Source organism: Schistocerca nitens, chromosome 3 (genome assembly GCF_023898315.1).
Source record: "Schistocerca nitens isolate TAMUIC-IGC-003100 chromosome 3, iqSchNite1.1, whole genome shotgun sequence".
NCBI lineage: Eukaryota > Metazoa > Arthropoda > Insecta > Orthoptera > Acrididae > Schistocerca > Schistocerca nitens.
Genome location: NC_064616.1, coordinates 70,347,474 through 70,375,266, shown reverse-complemented (window position 1 = coordinate 70,375,266; position 27,793 = coordinate 70,347,474). Strand labels below are relative to the sequence as shown.

At 37.8% G+C, this 27,793-nt stretch overlaps 1 protein-coding gene across 1 annotated transcript in view; it reads right to left on the bottom strand.

Moving 5' to 3' along the window:
* LOC126248030 (histidine ammonia-lyase-like) overlaps positions 1-27,793 on the bottom strand; it is a 276,752-nt gene that overhangs the window by 97,522 nt on the left and 151,437 nt on the right. The window contains exons 7-10 of the mRNA XM_049948632.1: positions 24,094-24,160; positions 17,886-18,049; positions 14,560-14,699; positions 3,026-3,317 (exon numbers count right to left, since the gene is read on the bottom strand). Of these exons, the coding sequence (XP_049804589.1) occupies positions 3,026-3,317; positions 14,560-14,699; positions 17,886-18,049; positions 24,094-24,160 (663 nt within the window). The remainder of the gene's footprint in view (positions 1-3,025; positions 3,318-14,559; positions 14,700-17,885; positions 18,050-24,093; positions 24,161-27,793) is intronic.

The window sequence follows — 27,793 nt, the reverse complement described above, 5'->3', positions numbered from 1 at the left end:
TCAAATTTCAGGCATTACATCTCACCACAAACAACGCAGTGGCCGACGGCTGTCACTTAATGACTAAGAACAGTGGCGTTTCCTTGGAGTTGTCAGTACTGACAGACAAGCAATACTGTGTGAAATCAATGTGGGACATACAATAAATGTATTCGTTAGGAGAGTGCAACAAAATTTGGCATTAATGGGCTATGGCAGCAGATGACTGACACAGGTGCCTTTACTAACAGCATGACATTGCCTGCAGTACCTCTCCTGGGCTTGTGACCACATTGGTTGACCACAGACAACTGGAAAATGATGGCCTGCTCAGATAAGTCCTGATTCTAGTTGGTAAGAGCTGATGGAATGGTTCGAGTGTGGTACAGACCCCATGAACCCAAATTGTCAACAAGGCACTGTGCAAGCTGTTGGTGGCTCCCTAATTGTGTGGACTGTGTGTACATGGGATGGACTGGATTGTCTGGTCCAAATGAAACGATCATTGACAGGAAATGGTTATATCTAGCTAGTTGGAGACCATTTGCAGCCATTTATGAATTTCATGTTCCCAAACAATGATGCAGTATTCACAGATGACAGTGTGCCATGTCACCAGGCCACAATTGTTCTGGACAATTTCAGCAAATGATTTGGCCACCCATTTCTCTCGATGTGGATCCCATCAACTATTTATGGGACATAATTCTACTGGATTGTCTGGTCCAACTGAAATGATCATTGACTGGAAATGGTTATATCTAGCTAGTTGGAGACCATTTGCAGCCATTTATGAATTTCATGTTCCCAAACAATGACGCAATATTCACAGATGACAGGGTGCCATGTCACCAGGCCACAATTGTTCTGGACAATTTCAGCAAATGATTTGGCCACCCATTTCTCTCAATGTGGATCCCATCAACTATTTATGGGACATAATTCTACTGGATTGTCTGGTCCAACTGAAATGATCATTGACTGGAAATGGTTATATCTAGCTAGTTGGAGACCATTTGCAGCCATTTATGAATTTCATGTTCCCAAACAATGATGCAATATTCACAGATGACAGTGTGCCATGTCACCAGGCCACAATTGTTCTGGACAATTTCAGCAAATGATTTGGCCACCCATTTCTCTCGATGTGGATCCCATCAACTATTTATGGGACATAATTCTACTGGATTGTCTGGTCCAACTGAAATGATCATTGACTGGAAATGGTTATATCTAGCTAGTTGGAGACCATTTGCAGCCATTTATGAATTTCATGTTCCCAAAGAATGATGCAGTATTCACAGATGACAGTGTGCCATGTCACCAGGCCACAATTGTTCTGGACAATTTCAGCAGATGATTTGGCCACCCATTTCTCTCGATGTGGATCCCATCAACTATTTATGGGACATAATTCTACACTGGCAACACTTTCACAATTATGGATGGCTATGGAGAGAGCATGGCTCAATATTTCTGCAAGGGACTTGCAATGAGTTGTTGAGTCCATGCCAGATCAAGTTGCAGCACTTTGCTGGGCAAAAGGAGGTCTGACATGATATTAGGAGGTATCCCATGACTTTTGTCACCTCAGTGTATTTGAAAGTGAAATGGAACACTTGATTTATTTACCTAAATGAAAATAAAGTTGAATTCTCTACTTTTTATTTCTTTAAGAATTTTGCCATCTTTGAAATAAACTTGAAATTATTTTATGAGATTTAGTTCAAAATTTTCCAATGAGAGTTTTCTAATTATTATGTAATTTTTTTAACCAAAGAAAATTATGGATTACAAGAAAAATTAGTGGCACAATTAAGTTACAGTTATCTCTGAAAGCTAAGTTAATTTTGATTATAAAATAACAATTTTTAGACATTCTTACGGTTTTCAGATTACTGTTACCTACTATCTCAGATGATTTCAGCACATTTATGGGTAGCTCCATAATGATTTTGTATTGTCATTGAAGTGCCCAGTAAACCTAATGGCTAAATTATATTGATAACAGCCTTTTTTTCCTGCCATAGTGTGTCATAAATTTACTAAAATCTTATAACCCATTAAATGAAAATATGTTTAGTATTTATCCTTACTTACACACCCATGAGGACAATTTCATTTAGATTGTAAGGAAGGAACATTACAATATCTCTGTTTTTGTAAGTATGTATTACGTATTTTTATTTTTGGCTCCCAGATCTTTCAGAATCCCCTCCCTATGTATCTCGGGAGTAAAAATTATACGCTTACATAATTTAATCTACATCTTTTTCTCCATGATAAAGCCATTTTTTATGTTATCAGTCTCTTGTTTGAGATTTATGGTTAGCTTCAAACATGACTTGACAAAAAAACTGATGTAATTCTTGTGTTCGGGATACAGTGAAAATAGTTTTGTTGGTAATAAGATATTCAAATATATCTTCAACATACACTCATGAGCAATTACATTAGTACACCATCCTAATCATTTTGCCCTGGTGCTTGTGGTGACATATAGTGGCATGGACTCCTCAAAACTGAAAACACTGGGGAGACATCCAAATCTATGACTGTCCAATCAACATCTACAAATTATGGAGACTGGTACCAGCTGGATCCAAAGCATATATGTATCATTTGATGGGGTCCTTGATGTACTCAATGGTATTGAGGTCAGGTGACTTGGATATCTGCTCTCCTTTCTCCCTTTTTGCCATAAAAAATTTATTGGTAGAGGCTGATAGCTACCCATATTTAGTTTTCAGAATTTCATCTTATATACAATGAGCTTAAAGAGTTTGGAAATCTCTTTTTTCCTCTTCTAATTTCACTTCTCTATACATAAATCTCCAAGCAATTGAAATATACTATAAAGTGCTTCTTTTTCATTAACTTAGAAGAACAGGAAATAAAAATCATGCAATTAAAGTGTTTAAACAGTTACTTTCACTCTAGATTCAATGCTTCAAGGATGTCTTCATTTACATAAAGGAAAGAAAAGTGAAAAAGTCATACATTAAGAATATGTAAATGTGACACAAGATATCTTAATAATACAAACCTGCAATCTGAGAGGGATAAAATTCTGAGTGCAGTAAAGCTCTCAGTCTTTTAGCAACTGCTATTTGGCCCTTGTGTGGACGAATCATTTGAACATCAGAATCAAAAGCTCTTGATGTTCCTTTGAGAACCTCCAAGGTTAGAGCTGCTGCTACATCAGCTTGTCTTGCTATAAAATAAGCCCTTTCTACTGCTTCAGCTCCCAAGGATGTGATAAGCTGTGTTCCATTGATGAGTGCAATGCCTTCCTTTGGTCCAAGTTTCATTGGCTCCAAATTGTGAGACTTCAATACCTTCCATGAAAAAAAAAAAAAAAAGATTTTTTCAGTATTTCCTGTACAATTACTGCCTTTTTGTTAGTTAGCTCTAAAGGAGACCATTGTCTGAAGGCTCAGTAACCTATATTGAGGACCTGAGTTTGATTCCCAGTACTGCCAGATACGTTTCCTCAGTACAGGCACAATGAGGCAAGTAATGATATTACAGCAAAAAATAACATTTAATGCCACTTTATCATAATGATATACTTTATTCACATTGTGATCAAAAAATGTAACAACACAGAACAGAGCTAGATGTAAAGTGAATTCAAAAATCACAATAAAGAGAGATCACATGGATCGATGTTTCGAACTGCCACAGATATCAGCTGAGAAGCTACTTGAGTGAGAAGTAGTGGCTCCTAGGTCTGGGAAGCTGGTAACAGCTGGGAGACCAGTGTGGTGACCCCATGCTCCTCAATACTGCATCTGAATGATGCCATTCACAGATGATGACATGGTGGCTGCCCAGTGGACAGAGCTTTAGCTTTTTGGCAACAATTTCTACATTGTTTGTGTACCAGTTAAACACTAAATACTTCAGGTATATGAGAGAATTGGAACAAAGTGAGCATGACTCCTTTGCCTACTATCAATGTGTTTTGATAGAAGTTATCTCTAGCAGGAGGTGATTATGTGTAGTATATCTTCATGCATGGTTTCTTATATGGTCCATGTCTATGCAGCTTCATTTACAATGGGTTTACTCTGCACAGCATCAGCAGCTTAAACTGCAGTTCATGTCTTGAAAATGACAGAGCAGCTACCTGTTCAAATGTCAGAGGCTTTTGATGAGCTTATCTGACCACATTTGGGTGAGTTATTAAAATAATTTGAAAATGTTAATAGAATTATTCTGAAGAACTATAATGGAGATATTAGATTCTAAATCAGACTGAATGTTATTGTAGAGGCATGCAACTATTATAAATATAATTATTGGATATAATTTGAAAAGGCTTTGTGATTGCTTAAAAAGAGACATTGGTTTTTCTTGAATTTGTTTGTTAATTCTCATGCTGCCTTTTGGTTTAACCTGTCATCTGATGAGCTATTACAAACAGACAAAAGTAACAGTCGGCACATTACAGCTTTCACAGAAATGCATATTTCTTATAAAAATCAGTCCTAAACAAACAATATTCAAGAACAAAAGGCTTCCTGACACAGAAATACATATAATTTTACATAAAAACACATGAGACTTTGATATAAATATTAAATACTTTCATTACTAATGTGTAGAGTAACACGAAGCACCATTTGTTGCACAGTTCAAGCCTAACTGTTGAAATGTCATACAAGCAATGGCCAGTGCTACACTGTGCTCTGAGAGGAAGGCTCAGTCGTGCTAATTGGCCTAACCATGTTGATGCATGTATAAAGAATGCCACACAGATTTGTGGCCAGTATAAATATTACACTTACATTTTTAAGGCAACATTGCCAAAAACGTGTATCAATATACAAGGTAAGTCATGAGGTTTTCCCCCAGTTGCTGGAGGTTACTCTTCAGGTTATTTGGAACAAAAAATGTAAATTCAGTAATACAATCAGATCCACAATTAAGGAGCTACAACAGAGTTCTAAAACATGCCATGGTGTATGGAGCACTACACTTGGGTTCACAGGACACATGATCAAAGTGAAGCAGTGGTTGGGAAGGGAGTGAGACAGGGTTGTAGCCTCTCCCCGATGTTATTCAATCTCTATATTGAGCAAGCAGTGAAGGAATCAAAAGAAAAATTCGGAGTAGGTATTAAAATCCATGGAGAAGAAATAAAAACTTTGAGGTTCGCTGATGACATTGTAATTCTGTCAGAGACAGCAAAGGACTTGGAAGAGCAGCTGAACGGAATGGACAGTGTCTTGAAAGGAGGGTATAAGATGAACATCAACAAAAGCAAAACGAGGATAATGAAATGTTGTCGAATTAAGTCGGGTGATGCTGAGGGAATTAGAGTAGGAAATGAGACACTTAAAGTAGTAAAGGAGTTTTGCTATTTGGGGAGCAAAATAACTGATGATGGTCGAAGTAGAGAGGATATAAAATGTAGACTGGCAATGGCAAGGAAAGAATTTCTGAAGAAGAGAAATTTGTTAACATTGAGTATAGATTTAAGTCTCAGGAAGTCGTTTCTGAAAGTATTTATATGGAGTGTAGCCATGTATGGAAGTGAAACATGGACGATAAATAGTTTGGACAAGAAGAGAATAGAAGCTTTCAAAATGTGGTGCTACAGAAGAATGCTGAAGATTAGATGGGTAGATCACATAACTAATGAGGAAGTACTGAATAGGATTAGGGAGAAGAGAAGTTTGTGGCACAACTCGACTAGAAGAAGGGATCGGTTGGTAGGACATGTTCTGAGGCATCAAGGGATCACCAATTTGGTATTGGAGGGCAGCGTGGAGGGTAAAAATTGTAGAGGGAGACCAAGAGATGAATACACCAAACAGATACAGAAGGATGTAGTTTGCAGTAGGTACTGGGAGATGAAGAAGCTTGCACAGGATAGAGTAGCATGGAGAGCTGCATCAAACCAGTCTCAGGACTGAAGACCACAACAACAATGTTCAGTCTTAGGTAGACAAGTGCAGTGACTGGTACGTTTGCGTAACAACCATGTTGTCAATACTGCAGTCACTGTTCACTGTTATTGTCTCCTGTGTATAGTACACTTTGTGGTTTTCATCACAGGAGTATGGAGAGATGGTGTACATTTTGGGCTCCTGTGATGGTAAAGCAAAAGCTGTTGTTGCTGAATATCACCATTGGTATCCTAATCGTAGGATTCTGAGTGCCAAAACATTTAGTGGAACGTAATGAACATTGTTAGAAACTGGTACTCTTCTCAGTATTTGTATTCACCCCAAAAGACATCATGACATTCAAGAAGACGAAAGCATTCTTAATTCAGTAGAGTGCAGTCCTCATTAAAGTACAAGATGCCTAGATGCCCAATTGAACATTTCACAATCTAAGGTATGTAGGATTCTATATGAGAATGGATTGTATCCTTTTCGTGTGCAGAAAGTTCACGATTTAGAGCCACATGATTGTGCCAACCGTTTGCACTTTTGTAACTGGATAAATGTAAATTGACAGCTCTATCACTTCATAATGTTCAGTGATGAGGCAACCCTTATAAGAGATGGCATCAACAGCATGCATAACACGCATGTCTGGGCAGACAAAAATCCCCATGCCATGGTAGTATCTCAATTCCAATGCAGATTCAGTGTCAATGTCTGGTGTGGTGTTGTGTGTGACCAGTTACTGGGGCCGTTTATTCTCCCAGGAAATTTAAATGGTCAGTTGTATGGTAACTTTTTACGAGAAGACTTACTGCACCTTCTTGAAGACGTTCCTCTGGAAACAAGATGCCACATGTATGTCCAACATGATGGGGCACCTGCACACTTCCACCATGCGGTCTTAATCAGCAATTCCCATATCGATGGATAGGTCACGGGGGCCCTATCAACTGGCCTGCCAGATCCCCAGATTTAACACCCATAGATTACTGCATCTGGGGATGGATGAAAGACATTGTGTATGAAGTTAAGGGGGAAACATGAGAAGAATTCATACAACGAATTTTCGATGCCGCAATGTCAATAAGGAATGAGCATGTGAAATTATGAAATGCTTCTTGCATGGTTCACTCCTGTGTGAATCTTTGCTTCAAATGCTGGGAGGAAATCTTGAACACTTGCTTTAAATCCACTCTGAATGCAAGAGGCTGCTACAAAATTGTTTAAATTAATTATTATGTAAATTTTCGATAGTGAAATCAAACAATAAAAGTTTTTTCTGCCATTTTTCTGAGTTTATGGCTCTGATCCCATTACTTTACTTACATTTTTTGTTCCAAATAACCTGAGGAATACCCGCCAGAAACCAGGGGAAAACCTTGTGACTCACCCTATATAAAGCAATTAAAATTTTCTTGCTCACACATTGGCAAAAATCCTACCTTATTTATAAAAATTCAAGTGACATATTATATGAAACCAGCATATTATATAAAACCAACATATATATAAATTGTCAAGAAATGATGACCTAAAATCTTTTTCAGTGCATTTGGCAATGTAACTTAGCATAAAAATACATTTTCACTTTTATTACAAAGTAAAAGTTCTTAGGTCATTGCTCATCTGACCAAGGGCAAATATGTACAACATAAGTAGAGTTAAAACTTCACAAATGAATTTACAAATTCAGTTTGACAACAGAACAAAGACTCATGGGGCAGCACTCACCCAACCTAATGCAAGATAAATGTAATTTCATCTAAGTTAAAATTTCATAAATGAAAAGTCTTCAGTAACTCAGACAATCAGATACTGGATTATTTTATTTTATTGTGATGGAAGAACAGTTCATCGAAAAGGCTAAAAAACCAGTTATGGATACTGGTTGTCTGCTCATAACAAACAAGGAAAACATTAGACATAGCCTCTTTTCTTAGCATGGTTCATTATCTGAGAGAACTGCAAATATATTTCAAAATAAAAAAATTAAAAAAAATCAATATGAGTTCAGTTTCTGAACAGCAACAAACTAGGGCAGATTCTGTGACATAGTTTTAAAGTCCCAAAAAATAAATTTTGCGACACAGGTGTGCAGGACCAAATGTGGGCCCTGTGAGTGTTATTAGATTGGCCAAATGGGAAGGGGGTTCCAAATACATTTCAGGGAGTATTGATACTATAGTAATGGTAGCGCCCTGGAATACCACTGACGGAAACAGAATCCTCATCTAGCTTTCATTGAAAACTGTTTATCATTATTGCACACTGAGAATGAGGATAATAATTTGGATGTACTTGAAGATATGGAAATTTACATCAATAACTAGTTAAATCTAACCCTTTTGATTAATGGGCAGACAACAAGCAACTGCAACTGGCTTTTTAGACTTTTGATACACTACTGGCTATTAAAATTGCTACACCAAGAAGAAATGCATATGATAAACGGGTATTCATTGGACAAATATATTATACTAAAACTGACATGTGCTTACATTTTCACGCAATTTGGGTGCATAGATCCTGAGAAATCAGTACCCAGAACAACCACCTCTGGCCGTAATAACGGCCATGATATGCCTGGGCATTGAGTCAAACAGAGCTTGGATGGCGTGTACAGGTACAGCTGCCCATGCAGCTTCAACACGATACCACAGTTCATCAAGGGTAGTGACAGGAGTATTGTGACAAGCCAGTTGCTCGGCCACCATTGACCAGACGTTTTCAATTGGTGTGAGATCTGGAGAATGTGCTGGCCAGGGCAGCAGTCGAACATTTTCTGTATCCAGAAAACCCCGTACAGGACCTGCAACATGTGGTCGTGCATTATCCTGCTGAAATGTAGGGTTTTGCAGGGATCAAATGAGGGGTAGAGCCACGGGTCGTAAGACATCTGAAATGTAATGTCCACTGTTCAAAGTGCTGTCAATGCGAACAAGAGGTGACCGAGACATGTAACCAATGGCACCCCATACCATCACGCCGGGTGATATGGCAGTATGGCGATGACAAATACATGCTTCCAATGTGCATTCACCACCATGCCGCCAAACATGGATGTGACCATCACGATGCTGTAAACAGAACCTGGATTCATCTGAAAAAATGACGTTTTGACATTCAAGCACCCCGGTCCGTCGTTGAGTACTCAATTGCAGGTGCTCCTGTCTGTGATGCAGCATCAAGGGTAACCACAGCCATGGTCTCCGAGCTGATGGTCCATGCTGCTGCAAATGTCATTGAACTGTTCATGCAGATGGTTGTTGTCTTACTAACGACCTCATCTATTGACTCAGGGATGGAGATGTGGCTGCACAATCCGTTACAGTCATGCGGATAAGATGCCTGTCATGTCGACTGCTAGTGATACAAGGCCATTGGGATCCAGCACGGCATTCCGTTTTACCCTTCTGAACCCACCGATTCCATATTCTGCTAACAGTCATTGGATTTCGACGAACGCGAGCAGCAATGTCGCGATACGATAAATCACAATCGCGATAAGCATCCAACCTATATCAAAGTTGGAAACATGGTGGTACACATTTCTCCTTCTTACACAAGGCATCACAACACTGTTTCACCAGGCAATGCTGGTCAACTGCTGTTTGTGTATGAGAAATCGGTTGGAAACTTTCCTCATGTCAGCACATTGTAGCTGCCGTCACCGGCGCCATCCTTGTGTGAATGCTCTGAAAAGTTAATCATTTGCATATCACAGCATCTTCTTCCTGTCAGTTAAATTTCATGTCTGTAGCATGTCATCTTCATGGCTAGCAATTTTAATGGCCAGTAGTGTGTGTGTGTGTTTGTGTGTGTGTGTGTGTGTGTGTGTGTGTGTGTGTGTGTGTGTGTATGTGTGTGTAGGTGTGTGTGTGTGGGTGGGTGGGTGGGTGGGTGTGTGTGTCTATAATTGAATTCTTGCCATACCCATCCCAGTATGGCGGTATCGACTGTGGCAGTCACTTTCCATACATCACGTGGTAGAGGCGGTACATACACCAGATCTTTAATGTGTCCCCACAGAGAAAAGTCCCACGGAGTGAGATCTGATGATCGGGGAGGCCATTTCATGAAACAGCTCGCTCCGTATTTGAACTTGTCATGTTTGTGACTAGCGCTGACTATCAGCAAATTACCAAACTACAGTGTGGTGGTATATGTGAAAAAAAACTTTTAGGGTTTCTCTTCAAAATGACATATGTATGATACCTATAAAATGTTTGGTTTGTACTTCATCTAATGTTACATCAATTTTGTATTAGGTCGAGCAAATAATGACCATGAATCTTTGCTCTGTTGTGAAACTGAAATGGTAAATACATTTGTGAAGTCTTAACTCTATCAGATGTATGTGTTTGCACTTTATAATCAAAATGAAAATGTATTTTTATGCTATGTTATGTAGTCAATTTTGCACTATGAAAGATTTCAGGTGGTCAGTTCTTGACAATTTTACATAGGGATACAAACAAAAAGCATTCCAATGATTTTTATAAGCTCATTTTACATAATATATGCATCAACACAGCTATGCTGCCTACCATGACCAAGCCTTCCTCCCAGCACACACAGTGGAGTTTGTCATTGCTAGTATGGTATTTCAGCAGTTAGGGTCAAACTGTGCAACAAATGGTGCTTCTTGTCTTCTACACATTAACAATGACAATATTTGACATCTACATCAAAGTCTCATGTATTTGCTTCTAAAGTATTATGCATTTCTGAATCAGAAAACCTTTTGTTCTGGAATATTTTTCATTTAGAACTGATTTGTATATGAAATTTGTATTTCCGTAAAATTTCTAACATAACATCTGTTACTTTTGTCTGTTTGTAGTAGGTCATCAGGTGATGGGTTCAACCCAAAAAGTGATATAGCAGTTAATAAACAAATTCAGAAAAATCAGTGACTGTCTTTAACCAGCCACACAGCCTTTTTAAATTCTTTCAATAATTATGTAGATATTGGAGACAAAAAATATGAGTATAGTCATAGATGAAAATGTTGATTGTGTTTTTACAGTATTTGGGCTGATGGCTAACTGGGTAAGTGACAGGTTACAGATCAAATGGTCAAGGGTTCATTATGAGCGAGTTGTAGAATTATTTCTGTCCTTTATTCTGTTTTCATCTGTGACAGTTGTTTGTGTATAAGAATAATTCCAAATTTGGAGCCCATATTAAACTGTAGGTCCCCTATAGCTGACTGGGTGAGTTAGTTCAGTGGTCAGAAGAAAGAAAGGGCATACCATTTCCTAAAGCTTGCCTAGTAAAGCATTCCCATGTTCAAAGCAACCTTTTGGTTCAAAATAGCATTAGTTCATCATCTTAAAAATATGTGCATAAAGATATTTCTATGTGTTCATTCCTGTGACTGATCACACTACACCAAACACACATTCAAATGTGTGTGACATTTGAGTGTCTGGAGCATATCAAGCAGAAGTTATTTAAATTTTTATTTTAAAAAAATCTCATTTGAAAACTTCTTCCCCTATGCTAACAAAAAAATTTCATTGGACATTTTGCATCAGGAAAGGTATTAATGGTTCAGTAATCAAATATATGAAACATACATGACATTTATAAACAACATGTTTTCTGTCAGGTATTTATTAACTGTGGTTCTGTATTGGAAAAACATGATACTTGTCTAAACATCTAAAATGTCACAGAGTTATGTAGTGCAATTATTAATAAGATCTTGTACAGAAATTTGTTTTAGAAAACTTTCTTTATGTGCATAAAATAAAGGTGTATTTTGTAACTGCTTGGAATACACATACAAGTAAAGCTTAATAGAACCTTCTATAGTATGAAATGACTGAAGTAGGTGTAATAAATTAGTATGGCTCCACAATGACAGATCAATGGAGGTGAATGTCGGTAAGAATAATACTATGACACACGGAGACAAAATCTCAGTGGATAGGAAACTGCTAGCACAAGTAGCCGCTTGAATGCACTTAGAGTCATTCATAATTTCAAATGGAAAGTCGAAAGAAAAGATTGGGAAAAGAGATGGAGTAATAGACTTACTGTTGACTGTGATGAGACAAAACTTCTTCAATAAGAAAGAGAACTACTAAAGAACACAAATTTTTTCACCTACAGTGTATAGATACTTATCCTGGTTCTGGGTAAAAAGCCATATTTGAGCAGGAAAGAGGATATGAGTATAGTATCCAAGTGGAACAATCACAGTGACTTGAACATGTGCAGTTAGTACTGAAAGTTTAATGGAGGTAAAGATGTAAGATAAAAAAGTATGATGACGCCCAAGATAGACCTGTGACTATGTAACTGAAGAGTTACTAGAATATAGGGGACTGTTAGAGAGAGAGACAATAGCTATGACTATAGGCATGAAGAACTGTATAGGTCCTTTGCATCCTCTTCACTATAAGGTAGTGGGGGCACGATTAAGTAAGCAAGCTAGACAGATGATCCAAGTGGAACAATCAGAGTGACTTGAACATGTGCAGTTAGTACTGAAAGTTTAATGGAGGTAAAGATGTAAGATAAAAAAGTATGATGACGCCCAAGATAGACCTGTGACTATGTAACTGAAGAGTTACTAGAATATAGGGGACTGTTAGAGAGAGAGACAATAGCTATGACTATAGGCATGAAGAACTGTATAGGTCCTTTGCATCCTCTTCACTATAAGGTAGTGGGGGCACGATTAAGTAAGCAAGCTAGACAGATGATCCAGTAAGGTGATCCCTATCTTCAGACAAAAACAACCACTTTTCATTACACAGCAATATTTTCACTAACATTTTTATACATTTTTACAGCATAGCATTCAGATATTTAATGTGTGGTTATAATTAAACTTTCCCTATTTAACATGTTGTAAACCGGAAACTAGTTACCGTACTAGTATCAAATTTGGTAGCATTAATGTTAAGGACATAGGGAAGAGAAATAATGCAGAATCAATTCAGTTGAAACACCTTTAATGTGCTGCTATGATACATCATACCATTACATATTGGTACCCTTGCTGCTACAAAAGGGGCTCAATATAGTGCCCATCAGTGTTCAGAAGAGTCTGAAACTGCAGGATTGGACATCAGAACAAAGCATGTCTGCAGTTATGTTGGCTACCCCTCTTAATATACTGTGCTTCAGATCAGCACATGTGTGAATGTTCCCCTGGTAAACCCTGTCCTTCAGATAGCCCCACAACCAGAAATCACAGGGAGTGAGATCAGGTGACTGTGCCGACCAAGCATTTGGAAATGATCAGCTGATAATTCAATCATTTCCAAATGTGTTTTGGAGAAGCGGGTGAATTTCATGAGCGATGTGTGGTGGGGCCTCATCTAGCGTGAAAACTGTTGAGTTCAATGTGTGTCTCTCCTGTAGGGTGAAGCATATCACTTTAATGCTGGCCAGTAACACTGCACGTCTCTGGTACTCGAATGCCGACCTATTCGAAAACGAATGGGCCAATGATGAACATAGGCATGTTCACCGTACATAGGAACTTCGTGCACAGTGACTGGAGGTGAAGATCCTCACACTCGGCAATTCTGTATGTTCACCTCACTCGTCAGAGAAAAATGAGCTTCGTCTGTCCGTGGGATGGTCGAGGGCCAGCTCTCATCGACATCAATCCTTGTGAAAAATTGGAGAGTGAAGTCAACACATTTTTGTGCATCCCAAGGTGCAAGCTGCTGTAGATATGGATCTTGTATGGATATGATTTGAGATTGGTTTGAAGCAGCTTCTGTACAGTGGACCATGGGACGTTCAACTGTGATGACATAGTAAACGCACTGCCTGACGATTGAGAATTGTGCACAGTGTTGCCTGCCATAGCAACAGTGATTTCATCAACCACCTGTGGCGCAACCGCTCATTGGTCTCTTCCTGGAGTGATGCCCAGTTCTCCAATTGATTCAAACTTCTTCATCATGCTCAACACAGCAGGTGAGGAACAGGACACTTCCATAATCCTTTCAGCCAGCAATATTCTCAAAGAGCAGCTGCAGCATTACTGTTGTTTTGATAATAGAGCTCCACGAATAATGCCCTGCTCCTTTTGTCCAAGCTCAAGCATCAACAAGTGCACTGCAACTGGTCAGGTGTGTGAGACTAAGAATCATGATGACTGATCATGGCACCTGGTGGCCAGAGTTGGAACTGGATGGTGGCACTGTGATGCACGGAAATCGTGCACCCCATACTCTGGACATTAATGCTACAAAGTTCGGTACCAGTATGGTAATTAGTTTCCACGTTATAACATGTTAAATTGTTAAATAGGGAAAGTTTAATTATAACCACCTGGTATATAAATAAACAAGTGATAAACATATGTAAGTTATGAAACAGCTTCTGAATAGTGTAAGTGGCAAAGCAACAGTAATATTTCATGTTAGCATCTTTTGTTTGTCTCGAGTAAGTTATTAACTTGCAGTCAATTTCAGTATATATAAAATAAATGTATTTTATATAATAAATCCCATCTGTTAATATTACATGGGCAGAGTATTGTTAACAATAATTATTAGTCAGAGTGACACACTGATATATTTCTAGACTTCTTCTACATCCCTGAGTGGATGCTAGCCACTTTTTACATGATGTACAAACAACTAAAAAAATAAAAAACTGTAAATTATTGAGCTTTAATACAAATGATGAAATGCATTCTCACATCTTTGGCATCCCCCCAGCCTGTTGATGGACTCCACATTTTGCCCTCTCCCAGCAGTCCTAAGGCAAGATGAGCTAAGGGTGCTAGGTCACCACTGGCTCCCACTGAGCCTTGTTCAGGCACCCATGACAAACATGAAGCTGTAAAGAAAATAATTAAATTATTACATGTAGAAAAGAACACTTTCATACTGGCTGAAATATTATTTTCCAGCAGCATGAACACATTTTTTTTTTAAACTATGGTAAATTGTAGTATTAACAAACAAATCAATTAAAAATTATATTTAGAAAATATTATACAGTTGTATCTGCAATGTTTCTGGATCTCTCCAAAGCATTTGACACTGTTGCTCATGAAATACTGGTAAGAAAATTGGAAAACTATGATATTTGAGGACAAGCAGGTGAGAGGATAAAATCATACAGACGCAACAGGAAACCATATATATCAATAGGGAATACATGTCAGTCAGAAACCAAAGCCATGAAATATGGAATGCTGGAAGGATCTGTAATTGGGCCATTGCTGTTTAATCTATTTGTTAATGACATAGGTACTGAAGAGAAGGAGAAGAAAATACTGTATGCAGATGACATGACAATACTGAACAATGATGAAAATGTGGTAGAGCTTGACAGAAGAGCATAGATATCTGCAAACACCACAGCTCAGTGACTCCTGGAAAATGAAGTTGTCATAAATCTAAAAAAAGACTGTATGTAAGGTTCACAAATAAAGAGAAGGCTGTGCGCATGCATTTATAGGTGGATGAAATGAGACTGGAAGAAGTAGAATCCACAAGATTCTTATGTATTACTGTGGATAACGGGCTGAAATGGAACCACCATAATAATTCTGTCAGTAAGAAACTCAGCTTCATTATATTCATTATGAAGCAGGTGTCACAGTATTCAGACAAACAGCTTTTGTGCACAGTATACCACTGACTCTTTGAACCATACCTGCAGTATGGAGTGATAGTCCGGGGAAACTTAAACATTCAAGAAATAAAACGGGTGTTCACATCACAAAAAAAAGCAACCAAGGCCATATTATGAAGAAAGACTTTTGAAACATGCAGAAATTGCTTCAAAAGACTAGGCACCTTAACTTTTACATCCATGTACATATATAAAACTATAATATATGTCCTAAAAGATAGTGCAGAGTAAACTACAAATGCTAGTGTACACATCCACAACACACAGAGGAAGAATGGCATACAAAGCATATCCCACCAACTGACAATGCTTGAAAAAAGATCCCAGCACTCAGATATAAAACTACTAAGTAGTCTGCCTAAAAAGTTTTCTGGCAATGTACATGACACTAAGTTTTCAAAGAACCTCAAAGATTATCTGATGGAAAAGAAATTTAATAGTGTTGAAGAGTACTTATCACATTAACTTTGTATATATTGCTACTTAGAATCATGGATATTAGAATGTAAGAAAAATGATTAGGAAGTATGTGATGATGAATGTTTTCTATTTTTGACATGTCTATACTACATGTACATTTACTGTGTACCACATAATCCTACAGGATCCTATTAAAATTCAGTTTGTTCTTGTTGAGGGTCAGCTGTCAATTCCTGCACCAAGTGTCAATATTCTGCAGGTCTTCCTGCATTCTGTTACAATTTTGTCGCACAGTGTCTTCTCTGTACACAACAGCACCATCCTTGAACAGTTCCATGGAGCTTCCAATGTATCCTCTCTTGGATCAACAGAGTGAGCAGAATTTCACATGGTTGTTGTTTGAAGAATGAGTGCTGCTTCCTACAGAGGATATTTTTGGCCTCTAGAAAGGTTGTTATAGACAAGCATAAAACTCATTCCAAAACTGTACAACAGATTGAAATCATCCATAACAACACACAGTTGTGTTTATTTGTTCAGCAGCCCTTCTTGGAAATGAGAATGGCATGCAAACTTTCCAATCACTTGGCAGGCTTTATTCATCCAGCAACCTATGGCAGTCTGCTTCTAGAAGCAGTGCAAGCTATTTTTCATTGCCAGGTCTGTGGTACTTCTGTAGACTAAAAATACCTAAAAGATTGCTCATAAGAACTATCACATAACAGTAATAATTTCAAAATGATACAATGACTTTATGTGGTGGTGAGTCTTGTCTTGCTTAATACCATATTTTAAATGCTCTGTTTCACAGTATTACTCTCTAAGGTAACAAAGCCTGCATAAAGAACTAAAGTTAAAAATACTACAAATTGCATGTTGTGCATCTGGAGTCATCAACAATAGGCATTCAGCAAATGCCTATTTTTGATGACTCCACATGCACAACATGCAAATTGTAGTATTTTTATCTTCCATGTGCTTTTATTACCATTCTTGACATCACTAGTACATATTAAATTGTTGGATGAATCTATTTTCCAGTTTCTTATGTGGTGTAGTTATGGTGTTTCAAATGAGGGTATTATACTACTACCTATACAGCTCTCACACTAACATGTAGTCATTTCCATCTCTTTTGACTATTATATAAAATAGGCTGCTTCACAAATTACATGGGTGTCCAACATAATATAATGATGAGGCTGTAGAGGATTGTTGCATATCCTTCCTATGCAGGGATACATTCGTTGGTACATCACTGGAATGAACGTTTGCATGGCTGTGCTGTCTGTGTTTAAATATAACATGCATCCAAGCCATATAAGAGTACATGTGTTGCAAAATTGTCCATCACAAGTTTAGTAACCTTACATTTCAAATTAGTCCTCATTTGATCACATGGAAATGAATCAAAAGTTCTAAGTTATATAATTTGGAATATGTATCCTAATTATTAAGATACATGAGTAAGTTGATGTCTCCTAATTACAAGTATATGTTCTGTAAATAAATGGCACCAGATAAAATAAATATATCATTATCTGAATAAATATAGTATTTCAGTGTGATGAAACTTACCTCTGTGGTACACAAAAGAGCTTGTACATGAATATAAACAACAAAAAAGAATTAATCTTGTTTTTTTTTAATTTCCAAAAAAGTAACATCAAATTTTAATACTCATAAAACCCCTGCAGAAAGAGTCACACATTACATAGCTGGCACTGCTTGACATCTAAAAAAATGATTAGGAAGTATGTGATGATGAATGTTTTCTATTTTTGACATGTCTATACTACATAATTTTTAATGATGTATTAATTAGTATGTGTTAGTGCTTAATATTGATAGTATTAGAAAATAAAACTTCAATATTTTTCTACAACATGTGGTTTTTATAATAATATGAAATGTATCATTTAACAATGTTTTCACTGCCATGTGAAAATTTAACAGTCTTACCATTAAATGCATTGATTAAGTGTTGTAATGTTTGGAGAGATATACCACTGTGGCCTTTAGCAAGAACATTTATTCGAAGTGCTAGAAGCATTCTTGTCTTCTCTGGATTCAGTGGATTTCCTACACCTGCTGCATGAGATCTAATTAAATTGTACTGGAGCTCTCTGTGAATAAAACATTTCCTTATAAATAACATAATTACCTTGCAAAAGGGCTAATACTTGGACTACACAGTTAATTTTTCTCTATAAGAAACATTGAGAGAAAGAAAAAATATAGGGTATATAAGATACAAATTTATTGTTCAGATTAACATCTAAAACTTAAGCTTTTACTTTTATACAAAAGATGACATTTATGATTTGAGATTTCCACATGTGAACAATTTATCTCATATCATCAGGTTATAAAGGATTCATCCAATGGTCTTAGAGCAAGGGCACCCATAAACAGAAGCAAGGACAGTGGTGGTGGTGGTGGTGGTGGTGGTGGTGGTGGGGGGGGGGGGGGGAGACATCCCCCCCCACCTCTCAGAGAAAGAACAAAATATAGTGTAATAAGTTGTTTTTCTTTCAAGAAAATGATTTAAAGTTGCTATTAAAACAGGTTTTCAACATGGTTGGAACTCGAACTTTTTTATGGCCACTAACAATTGTCATTCATCTTCCACATCTACATCTACATGGTTACTCTGGAAATCACATTTAAGTGCCTGGCAGAGGGTTCATCGAACCAACTTCACAATAAGTCTCTACTATTCCACTCTTGAACAGTGTGCGGAAAAAATGAAAATCTGTGAGGGCTCTGATTTCCCTTATTTTATTATGATTATCATTTCTCCCTATGTAGTTCAGCATCAACAAAATATTTTTGCATTTGGAAGAGAAATTTGGTGATTGAAATTTCATGAAAAGATCCTGCCACAACGAGAAACAACTTTGTTTTAATGATGTCCACCCCAAATCCTGTATCATGTCCATGACACTCTCCCCCATATTTCTCAATAATACAGTATGTGTCGCCATTCTTTTAACTTTCTCAGTGTATCCCATTAATCCTATTTGGTAAGGATCCCACACTGTGCAGCAATACTCCAAAAAAAGGAAGGACAGGCACATTGTAGGCAGTCTCTGTTGCATCTTCTAAGTGTTCTGCCAATAAAACACAGTCCTTGGTTTGCCTTCCCCTAGGTGTTCTTTCCAATTTAAGTGGTGTTCCAAAATCCTGCTACATATGAATGCTAAAGATATGGGCCTGTAATTTAGGGATTACTCCTATTGCCGTTTTTGAATATTGGTGTGACCTGTGGAACTTTCCAGTCTTTGGGTATATATCTTTCATTGAGCGAGTTGTCTACATCTACATATATACTCCACTAGCCACCAAGCGGTGTGTCATGAAGGGTACTATTCACGCCAAATCCATATTCCCCCCCTTCCCCCCACCCCCTCTGTTCCACTCGCGGATCGAACTAGGGAAAAATGACTGTCTGAACGCCTCAGCCAGAGCACTAATTTCCCTTATCGTTGAATGGTGATCATTGCGTGCTTTGAAACTTGGAGGTAGTAATATAGGCTCTACATCCTCAGTGAAGATGGGATTTTGGAATTTAGTGAGCAGCCCCTTCCATTTAGCGCATTGTCTATCTGCAAGTGTGTCCAACTTCAAACTTTCTATGAGATTTGTAACACACTCGCGATGGCTAAATGTACCAGTCATGAATCTTGCCACTCTTCTTTGGACCTTCTCAATCTCTTGAATCAGACCCAACTGGTAAGGGTCCCATACAGATGAACAATACTCTAAGACTGGATGAACTAACATATTGTAAGCTAATTCCTTTGTTGAAGGCCTGCATCGCTTCAGGATTCTACCAATAAACTGTAGTCTAGAGTTCATCTTACCCATTACTTGTGTAATCTGATCATTCCACTTGAGATCATTTCAAATAGTCACATCCAGATACTTGATGGATGTTACCGCTTCCAAAGGCTAGGCATTTATTTTGTACTCATTCATTAATGGGATATCCACGTTGTTATACACAATAGGTTACACTTACTAATATTGAAGGATAACTGCCAGTCATTACACCATGCATTTATTTTCTGCAAATCCTCATTGATTTGTTCACAAATTTCATGTGATACTGCTTTCCTGTAGACTAAAGTATATTGGCAAACAGTCTAATGCCTCTGTCAATACCATCAACCAGGTCGTTTATGTAAACGTAAAAACCAACAGACCTATTACATTGCCCTGGGCACACCTGAAGGTACGCTTGTTTCTGTTGAAGTCACCCCATTCAGGATGACATACTGCTCCTGTCTGTTAGAAAACTTTGCATCCAACCACATATGTCATCAGATAGATCATAAGTGCGCACATTTTGGAGCAAGCAACAGTGTGGAACTGAGTTTAATGCCTTTCAAAATGTCGGGAAATATGGCTTCAACCTGGGAGCTGGTATCTATAGCCTGTTGTATATCATGCACAAAGAGTGCCAGCTGTGTCTTGCATGACTGCTGTTTCCTAAAAGCATGCTGGTTTCTGTAGATGAGCTTCTCAGAGTCTAGAAAGGTCATTATGTCTGAACACAAAATATGTTCCATGATTCTACAACAAATCGATGTCAGTGAAATTGGCCGGTAATTATGTGCATCCGATTTTCTACCCTTTTGGTAGATTGCTATGACCTGGGCCTTCTTCCAGTCCTGTGAAACTTTCTGCTGTTCCAGTGATCTCTGATAGATGGTGGATAAGAATGGTGCTATATTTGTAGCATAGTCAACACATAATCTTACGGGGATACCGTCTGGGTCAGATGCCTTCCTGGCGTCTAAGGATCTTAACTGTTTTACAATCCCAGATACAGTAAACACTATGTCAGCCATCCTTTTGTTTGTTCGATAATTGAAAGGGGGAATGGTGCTGCAGTCCTCTACTGTAAACGAGTTTTTGAAAGCTAGGTTTAGAATTTCGGCCTTATGTTTATCATCATTAGTTATATACCCATACTGTCAGCAAGAGAAGGTATTGAATTATTTGTAGCATTCATAGATTTTATGTACAGCCAAAATATATTTTTTTTTTTTTTTTTTTTTTTTTTCCAGATAAAATATTGCTTTCAAATTCGTTAAGAGAATCTCTCATTGTCCTTCTGACAGTTGCTTCCATTTCGCATAATTTCTGTTTGTCAGCGGGGCAGTGACTACATTTAAAACAACTGTACAAAATTCTCTGATTTCTCAGCAACTTCTTAATATGTTTGTTGTACCAAGGTGGATCCTTTCCCTTCCCTATATTTTTGCTAGACACGTACTTCTCAAGCACATGGTGGACAATACCCTTAAATTCCCACCAAAGATGCTCAATATGATTGTTAAATATGTACCTATTGCATCAGCATACTCTGGAAGGAACCTAATTGGTATACAATCTGGACCAGAAGACTCACTTTTATGAAGTGATTTAAGTTGCTTCACTACTTCAAGGGGATCTTCTAAGTTACTTACACTGGCAGCTGTTCTTGGTCCAAATTCTGGAATATTTTCTTTGTTTTCTTTGGTGAAGCAATTTCAAAAGTCTGTGTTTAGTGAAAACACTCATAGCCCTAGCTCTGCGCCCTCCCCCTCCCCCATCCATTACTAACTATTGTATGGGCCCCCTTGTCTCAGCACCATGTTACGAAAAGGATCTGATAGTACTGTCATGTGCAGTATAATTCAGCTTCACTATGAGCAAAATAAAAGACATATTAGATGTAGTCACACTTCCAGTCAGTCAATTAATATATGTAATTACTCATACAAGTAGATAATACAGGGTGTTTCAAAAATGACCGGTATATTTGAAACGGCAATAAAAACTAAACGAGCAGCGATAGAAATACACCGTTTGTTGCAATATGCTTGGGACAACAGTACATTTCCAGGCGGACAAACTTTCGAAATTACAGTAGTTACAATTTTCAACAACAGATGGCGCTGCAAGTGATGTGAAAGATATAGAAGACAACGCAGTCTGTGGGTGCGCCATTCTGTACGTCGTCTTTCTGCTGTAAGCGTGTGCTGTTCACAACGTGCAAGTGTGCTGTAGACAACATGGTTTATTCCTTAGAACAGAAGATTTCTCTGGTGTTGGAATTCCACCGCCTAGAACACAGTGTTGTTGCAACAAGACGAAGTTTTCAACGGAGGTTTAATGTAACCAAAGGACCGAAAAGCGATACAATAAAGGATCTGTTTGAAAAATTTCAACGGACTGGGAACGTGACGGATGAACATGCTGGAAAGGTAGGGCGACCGCGTATGGCAACCACAGAGGGCAACGCGCAGCTAGTGCAGCAGGTGATCCAACAGCGGCCTCGGGTTTCCGTTCGCTGTGTTGCAGCTGCGGTCCAAATGACGCCAACGTCCACGTATCGTCTCATGCACCAGAGTTTACACCTCTATCCATACAAAATTCAAACACGGCAGCCCCTCAGTGCCACTACCATTGCTGCACGAGAGACATTCGCTAACGATATAGTGCACAGGATTGATGACAGCGATATGCATGTGGGCAGCATTTGGTTTACTGACGAAGCTTATTTTTACCTGGACGGCTTCGTCAAAAAACAGAACTGGTGCATATGGGGAACCGAAAAGCCCCATGTTGCAGTCCCATCATCCCTGCATCCTCAAAAAGTACTGGTCTGGGCTGCCATGTCTTCCAAAGGAATCATTGGCCCATTTTTCAGATCCAAAACGATTACTGCATCACGCTATCTGGACATTCTTCATGAATTTGTGGCGGTACAAACTGCCTTAGACGACACTGCGAACACCTCGTGGTTTATGCAAGATGGTGCCCGGCCACATCGCACGGCCGACGTCTTTAATTTCCTGAATGAATATTTCGATGATCGTGTGATTGCTTTGGGCTATCCGAAACATACAGGAGGCGGCGTGGATTGGCCTCCCTATTCGCCAGACATGAACCCCTGTGACTTCTTTCTGTGGGGACACTTGAAAGACCAGGTGTACCGCCAGAATCCAGAAACAATTGAACAGCTGAAGCAGTACATCTCATCTGCATGTGAAGCCATTCCGCCAGACACGTTGTCAAAGGTTTCGGGTAATTTCATTCAGAGACTACGCCATATTATTGCTACGCATGGTGGATATGTGGAAAATATCGTACTATAGAGTTTCCCAGACCGCAGCGCCATCTGTTGTTGAAAATTGTAACTACTGTAATTTCGAAAGTTTGTCTGCCTGAAAATGTACTGTTGTCCCAAGCATATTGCAACAAACGGTGTATTTCTATCGCTGCTCGTTTAGTTTTTATTGCCGTTTCAAATATACCGGTCATTTTTGAAACACCCTGTAAGTATCCACTGATACCATTATAGACCAAATAAATTTTTATATTTTATGTTACAAATACATCTTTTGAGAGTGCAGCTCTTAGACAAATATTACCAGTGAAATGACTGCCAGGAGATTACTTTTTTTGAGACAACACATAATGTTTCAAATAGATCTGTATCTGGCAACAGCAAACAATTGCACAGCATATAAATTATAAGATATCAAAGTGCACAAAAAATGAAAATTACTTCCATTAGAGACATTTATACATATTGTATTTTGCTTTGACACAACCAAGAACAAGGTAGATAAGCACTACTTACTTTTTGGGTTAAGGCAGCTACATTTCTAGAATAGTTCATAAATGTGTATTTTTTCAGAGAGTTCAAAGAAATAACAATATAAGCAGCCATTGAAAACAGAACATACTGATGTACTCACGTTAAATATGAGAGGAACTTACTGTACAGTGAGATCAAGCCAGTTACAAATACAGCAGTATAGTAAAAGTAACAGCCACTTCATTGGGCAGATGTGAACCGACTCACTGCTAGTGGTATAAAAATGTAAAGGGTCAGCTAAGGTAATTCAGGTAGCAGGCTTTCCTTTTCTTTCAAACTTTGAGGAACTTGAAGCAACAGTAATGGTCTCATTCCTATATACATTGTTTATACCATCACTATCACAGGAAAAATGTGGAATAGGTATAGGCTGGGGAAATAAATGTACCTACTTTCCAGGGATCCTTGGTTTGCTCAGTTGAAAAAATTACATTAAAAAGCACACTAAATTAAATTATGATTTTTGAAATGAAAAATATAAATTACATTTTGATATAAATTCTATTTACTTACTCTAATTTGTCAGCATCAATTACGGTCCTCGCAAACTTTCCAAAACCTGTTGTTATTCCGTAAACCACTGAAGCAGAAACATTTGCACCACAGATATAGTCATTTTTAAAGATAAAATAATTGTATTAAGTAAGAAATATGGACTTCTCATATATATTCACTATAATATTATTAATTTTAAAACTAATTGTGAATATTTATGAAGTTATTTCCTGTAGAAATCCTTAGAAAAACTTTCACAAACCCAGATAGTTACTACAGTTGTGCTTAATTTGGTCATATATTCATCACAAAATGTACAACATTTCTATTTTCTTCATCAAGATATACTAAACAATTTTCAGTTGAAATGTAGCATATCATGTTTTTTCCTTACAGTGTATGTATATGTACTAACTACTACATACATCCAAACAGAGCATAGCACATGCATGATAATGAGGTCAGTCTTATGTAATTTAGCAGCTTGCAAGGAAACAGGTAAAGTGATTCATGTATTCGAAAGAAATAAAAAATGAATCATAAAGTACATCATTATCCTCTTATCTTCAGAAAGAATACAGAAGACTGAGAAACAAAGAAGTTTTGGTCATATTGGAAATCAAGTGTTTCCAAAATTAACTGTTGTTCTTCAAAGCAAGTCAAATTTACTGGACTGTACAACAAAATTTTTGTCACTATTATTTAATTGTTAAGGATAAATATTACTGTTCATAATCAGTTCAGAAAGGCTAAAAAAAGTGTCACAAGAATGCTGAATCAGAATGACATAGTTCTGCCTACCACTGGCCCATTATTGTGCACAATCCACATCTCAATGATCTGATTTGAAGACAAATGATTATGTAGTGATTTCCCCCAGAGAATGGTCTCAGTGCCATGAATCTTATAAAGTTTTTAAAAGCATTAGTGCAAATGACCATGTGTGTCTCCCTCTCTCCAAGTGATTTTTTATTGTTACTCTCATGGTGAGTAACCTGCACATGATTTGTGCTTGCACCATGATATGACAAGTATCTTAGCTCTCCTTTCTCCAACATAATTCCAGACTTGCCATATCACATTTCTGTTTATTTATTTATTTATTTATTTATTTCGTATCCCATTAATCCGTATTGTGATAAATCACAAGGATGTGGAATGAGTCATGATTACATACAACAGATATAATACACATATATAAAATGACAAAAATGTGCCACAAGATTATGAATAAGTTTGTAGGTTAAAATCAAATCAAAGGTATAGCTCAAGTAATATAAAACAATACCTAAAAAGGAAATATAGTACATTTTCCAAATTAAACAGTTAATGTGATCTATAGCAAACAAATTTTTATCAGTATAAAAAATCATTACTTTATCTGTAGATACTCATCAAGAGAATAGAAGGAATTTACCATTAGGTATTCTCTCAATTTACATTTAAAAGTAGGTAAGACATTAATGTGATCTTTAATACCTGATGGAAGGGAGTTGAAAATTTTTGTGGCTGAATAATGAACACCTTTCTGAACAAGACTTAAATGTTTCAGATCCCTGTGTAGATCATTTTTAGACCTAGTATTATGATCATGACATTCACTATTAGTTTTAAAAAGAGATAGGTTGTTAGAAACAAAAATCATCAAAGAAAATATGAATTGAGAGGTAAGTGTTAATATTTGTAACTTATGAAACAGACTTCTGCAAGAATATCTTGGATGAACGTTAATTTTCCTACCCACCAGTTACCCACTATGTACCCTAATCCTATACTACATTATTTACACTCATTAACGTTCCGGAAACATGCATTCACCGTAGCCAAACTGCAATCCCACATACTTTTCCTCCGGTCCTGCTTAACCTTTGAAATTACCCATAAAGGACTTACCTTAAACGTTCCCATCTCTGGGTGCAATTCCTCCTTCCACCAGTCTCTCCTGGACTTCCAGAACCTTCAATCCTTAGCCCTTACTCAACTTGTCCTGAATCTCTACACTTCTTCATGTAACCACCACTCCCAACAGCTCCTATCCCTCTTCAAAGTCCTCCACCTCTCAAACCCTTGCTTGGCTTCCCTCTGACAACCATGCCTCCATCCTTGCTACCCTCCCTGTTTTCCTTTCCATGTTGCTTCATAACCTGGGTTGTGAGTAACTGAATCTACTTTCCCTTCTTCCCTTTCTTTCCCCACTCTCCTCCCTGATGAAGGAACATTTGCTCCAAAAGCTAGGAATGTAAATTTTCGGTTCTGTTTTTTGTGTACCTATCGGCTGTACTGAGCTGAGGTAAGTACTGGCCAGCCCCTCTATCTCTTTGTTAGTATTTGTTTCACATCTTTATATGAGATTTTCCATTAATCATTTAAAATATGGGAAATTATCAAAGAAAAATACGAATTAAACAGAATTCTCAGTCACAAAGTAAACAATGATGTTTTTTTAGAGGAAAGCATAATAAATTAACTCTAGCATATCAGAATGTCCAGTATGTAACTAATAAAACAGAGCAGCTGAGTGTTTACTTAAAAGAAACTAAGCCACACCTCTTCCTAGCGAGTGAATTGAGATGCGAGGAAGAGGAAGCATATGGTTACAGGCTAAAAAATTACAAACTTATAAACTTGTACTGCAGAAAGACACACAAAAGTGGTGGGGTAGTCATTTATAGTAGAAATGATGTAAAATTTGGTGGAGAAATGTAGGGTCCCCCTGAATAGGTCAGGCGTGCACTACACGCAGGAAGTGGCTACAAGGGTAGCGGAGTACGTGTGGAGTGCACATGTGGGTTTTTTAGGTTAAAGAATTCCCTCCCTAGGCCAGACAAGATGCCTCCTGAGAGGTGGCAAGGTAGTAGTAGACAAAATGCAACAGGGAATAACAATATTACTGTGGTAATAGTAAACTGCAGGAGCATCTATAGAAAGGTCCCAGAACTGCTCTCATTAATAAACGGTCAAAATGCCCACATAGTACTAGGGACAGAAAGTTGGCTGAAACCAGATGTAAACAGTAATGAAATTCTAAACTCAGATTGGAATGTATACTGCCGAGACAGGCTGGACAGTGAAGGGGGAGGCGTGTTTATACCAATAAAAAGTACTATATTATTGAAGGAAATTGACGGAGATCCAAAGTGTGAAATAATTTGGGTGAAGGTCACGGTTACAGCAGGCTCAAACATGGTAATTGGATGTCTCTATAGGCCCCATGGCTCAGCAGCTGTTGTGGCAGAGCACCTGAAGGAAAATTTGGAAAATATTTTGAGTAGATTTCCCCACCATGTTATAGTTCTGGGTGGAGATTTTAATTTGCCGGATATAGACTGGGAGATTCAAATGTTCATAATGGGTGGCAGGGACAAAGAATCCAGTGAAATTTTTTTAAGTGCTTTATCTGAAAACTATCTTGAGCAGTTAAACAGAGAACCGACTTGTGGCAAAAACATATTAGACCTTCTGGTGACAAACAGACCTGAACTATTTGGAACAGTTAACGCAGCACAGGGAATCAGCGATCACAAAGCAGTTACTGCATTGATTATTTCAGCCATAAATAGAAATATTTAAAAAGGTAGGAAGATTCTTCTGTTCAGCAAAAGTGACAAAAAGCATATTTGAGAGTACTTGACAGTTCAACACAAAAGTCTTGTCTCAAGTACAGATAGTGTTGACAATCAGCGGACAAAGTTCAGAACCATCGTACAATATGCATTAG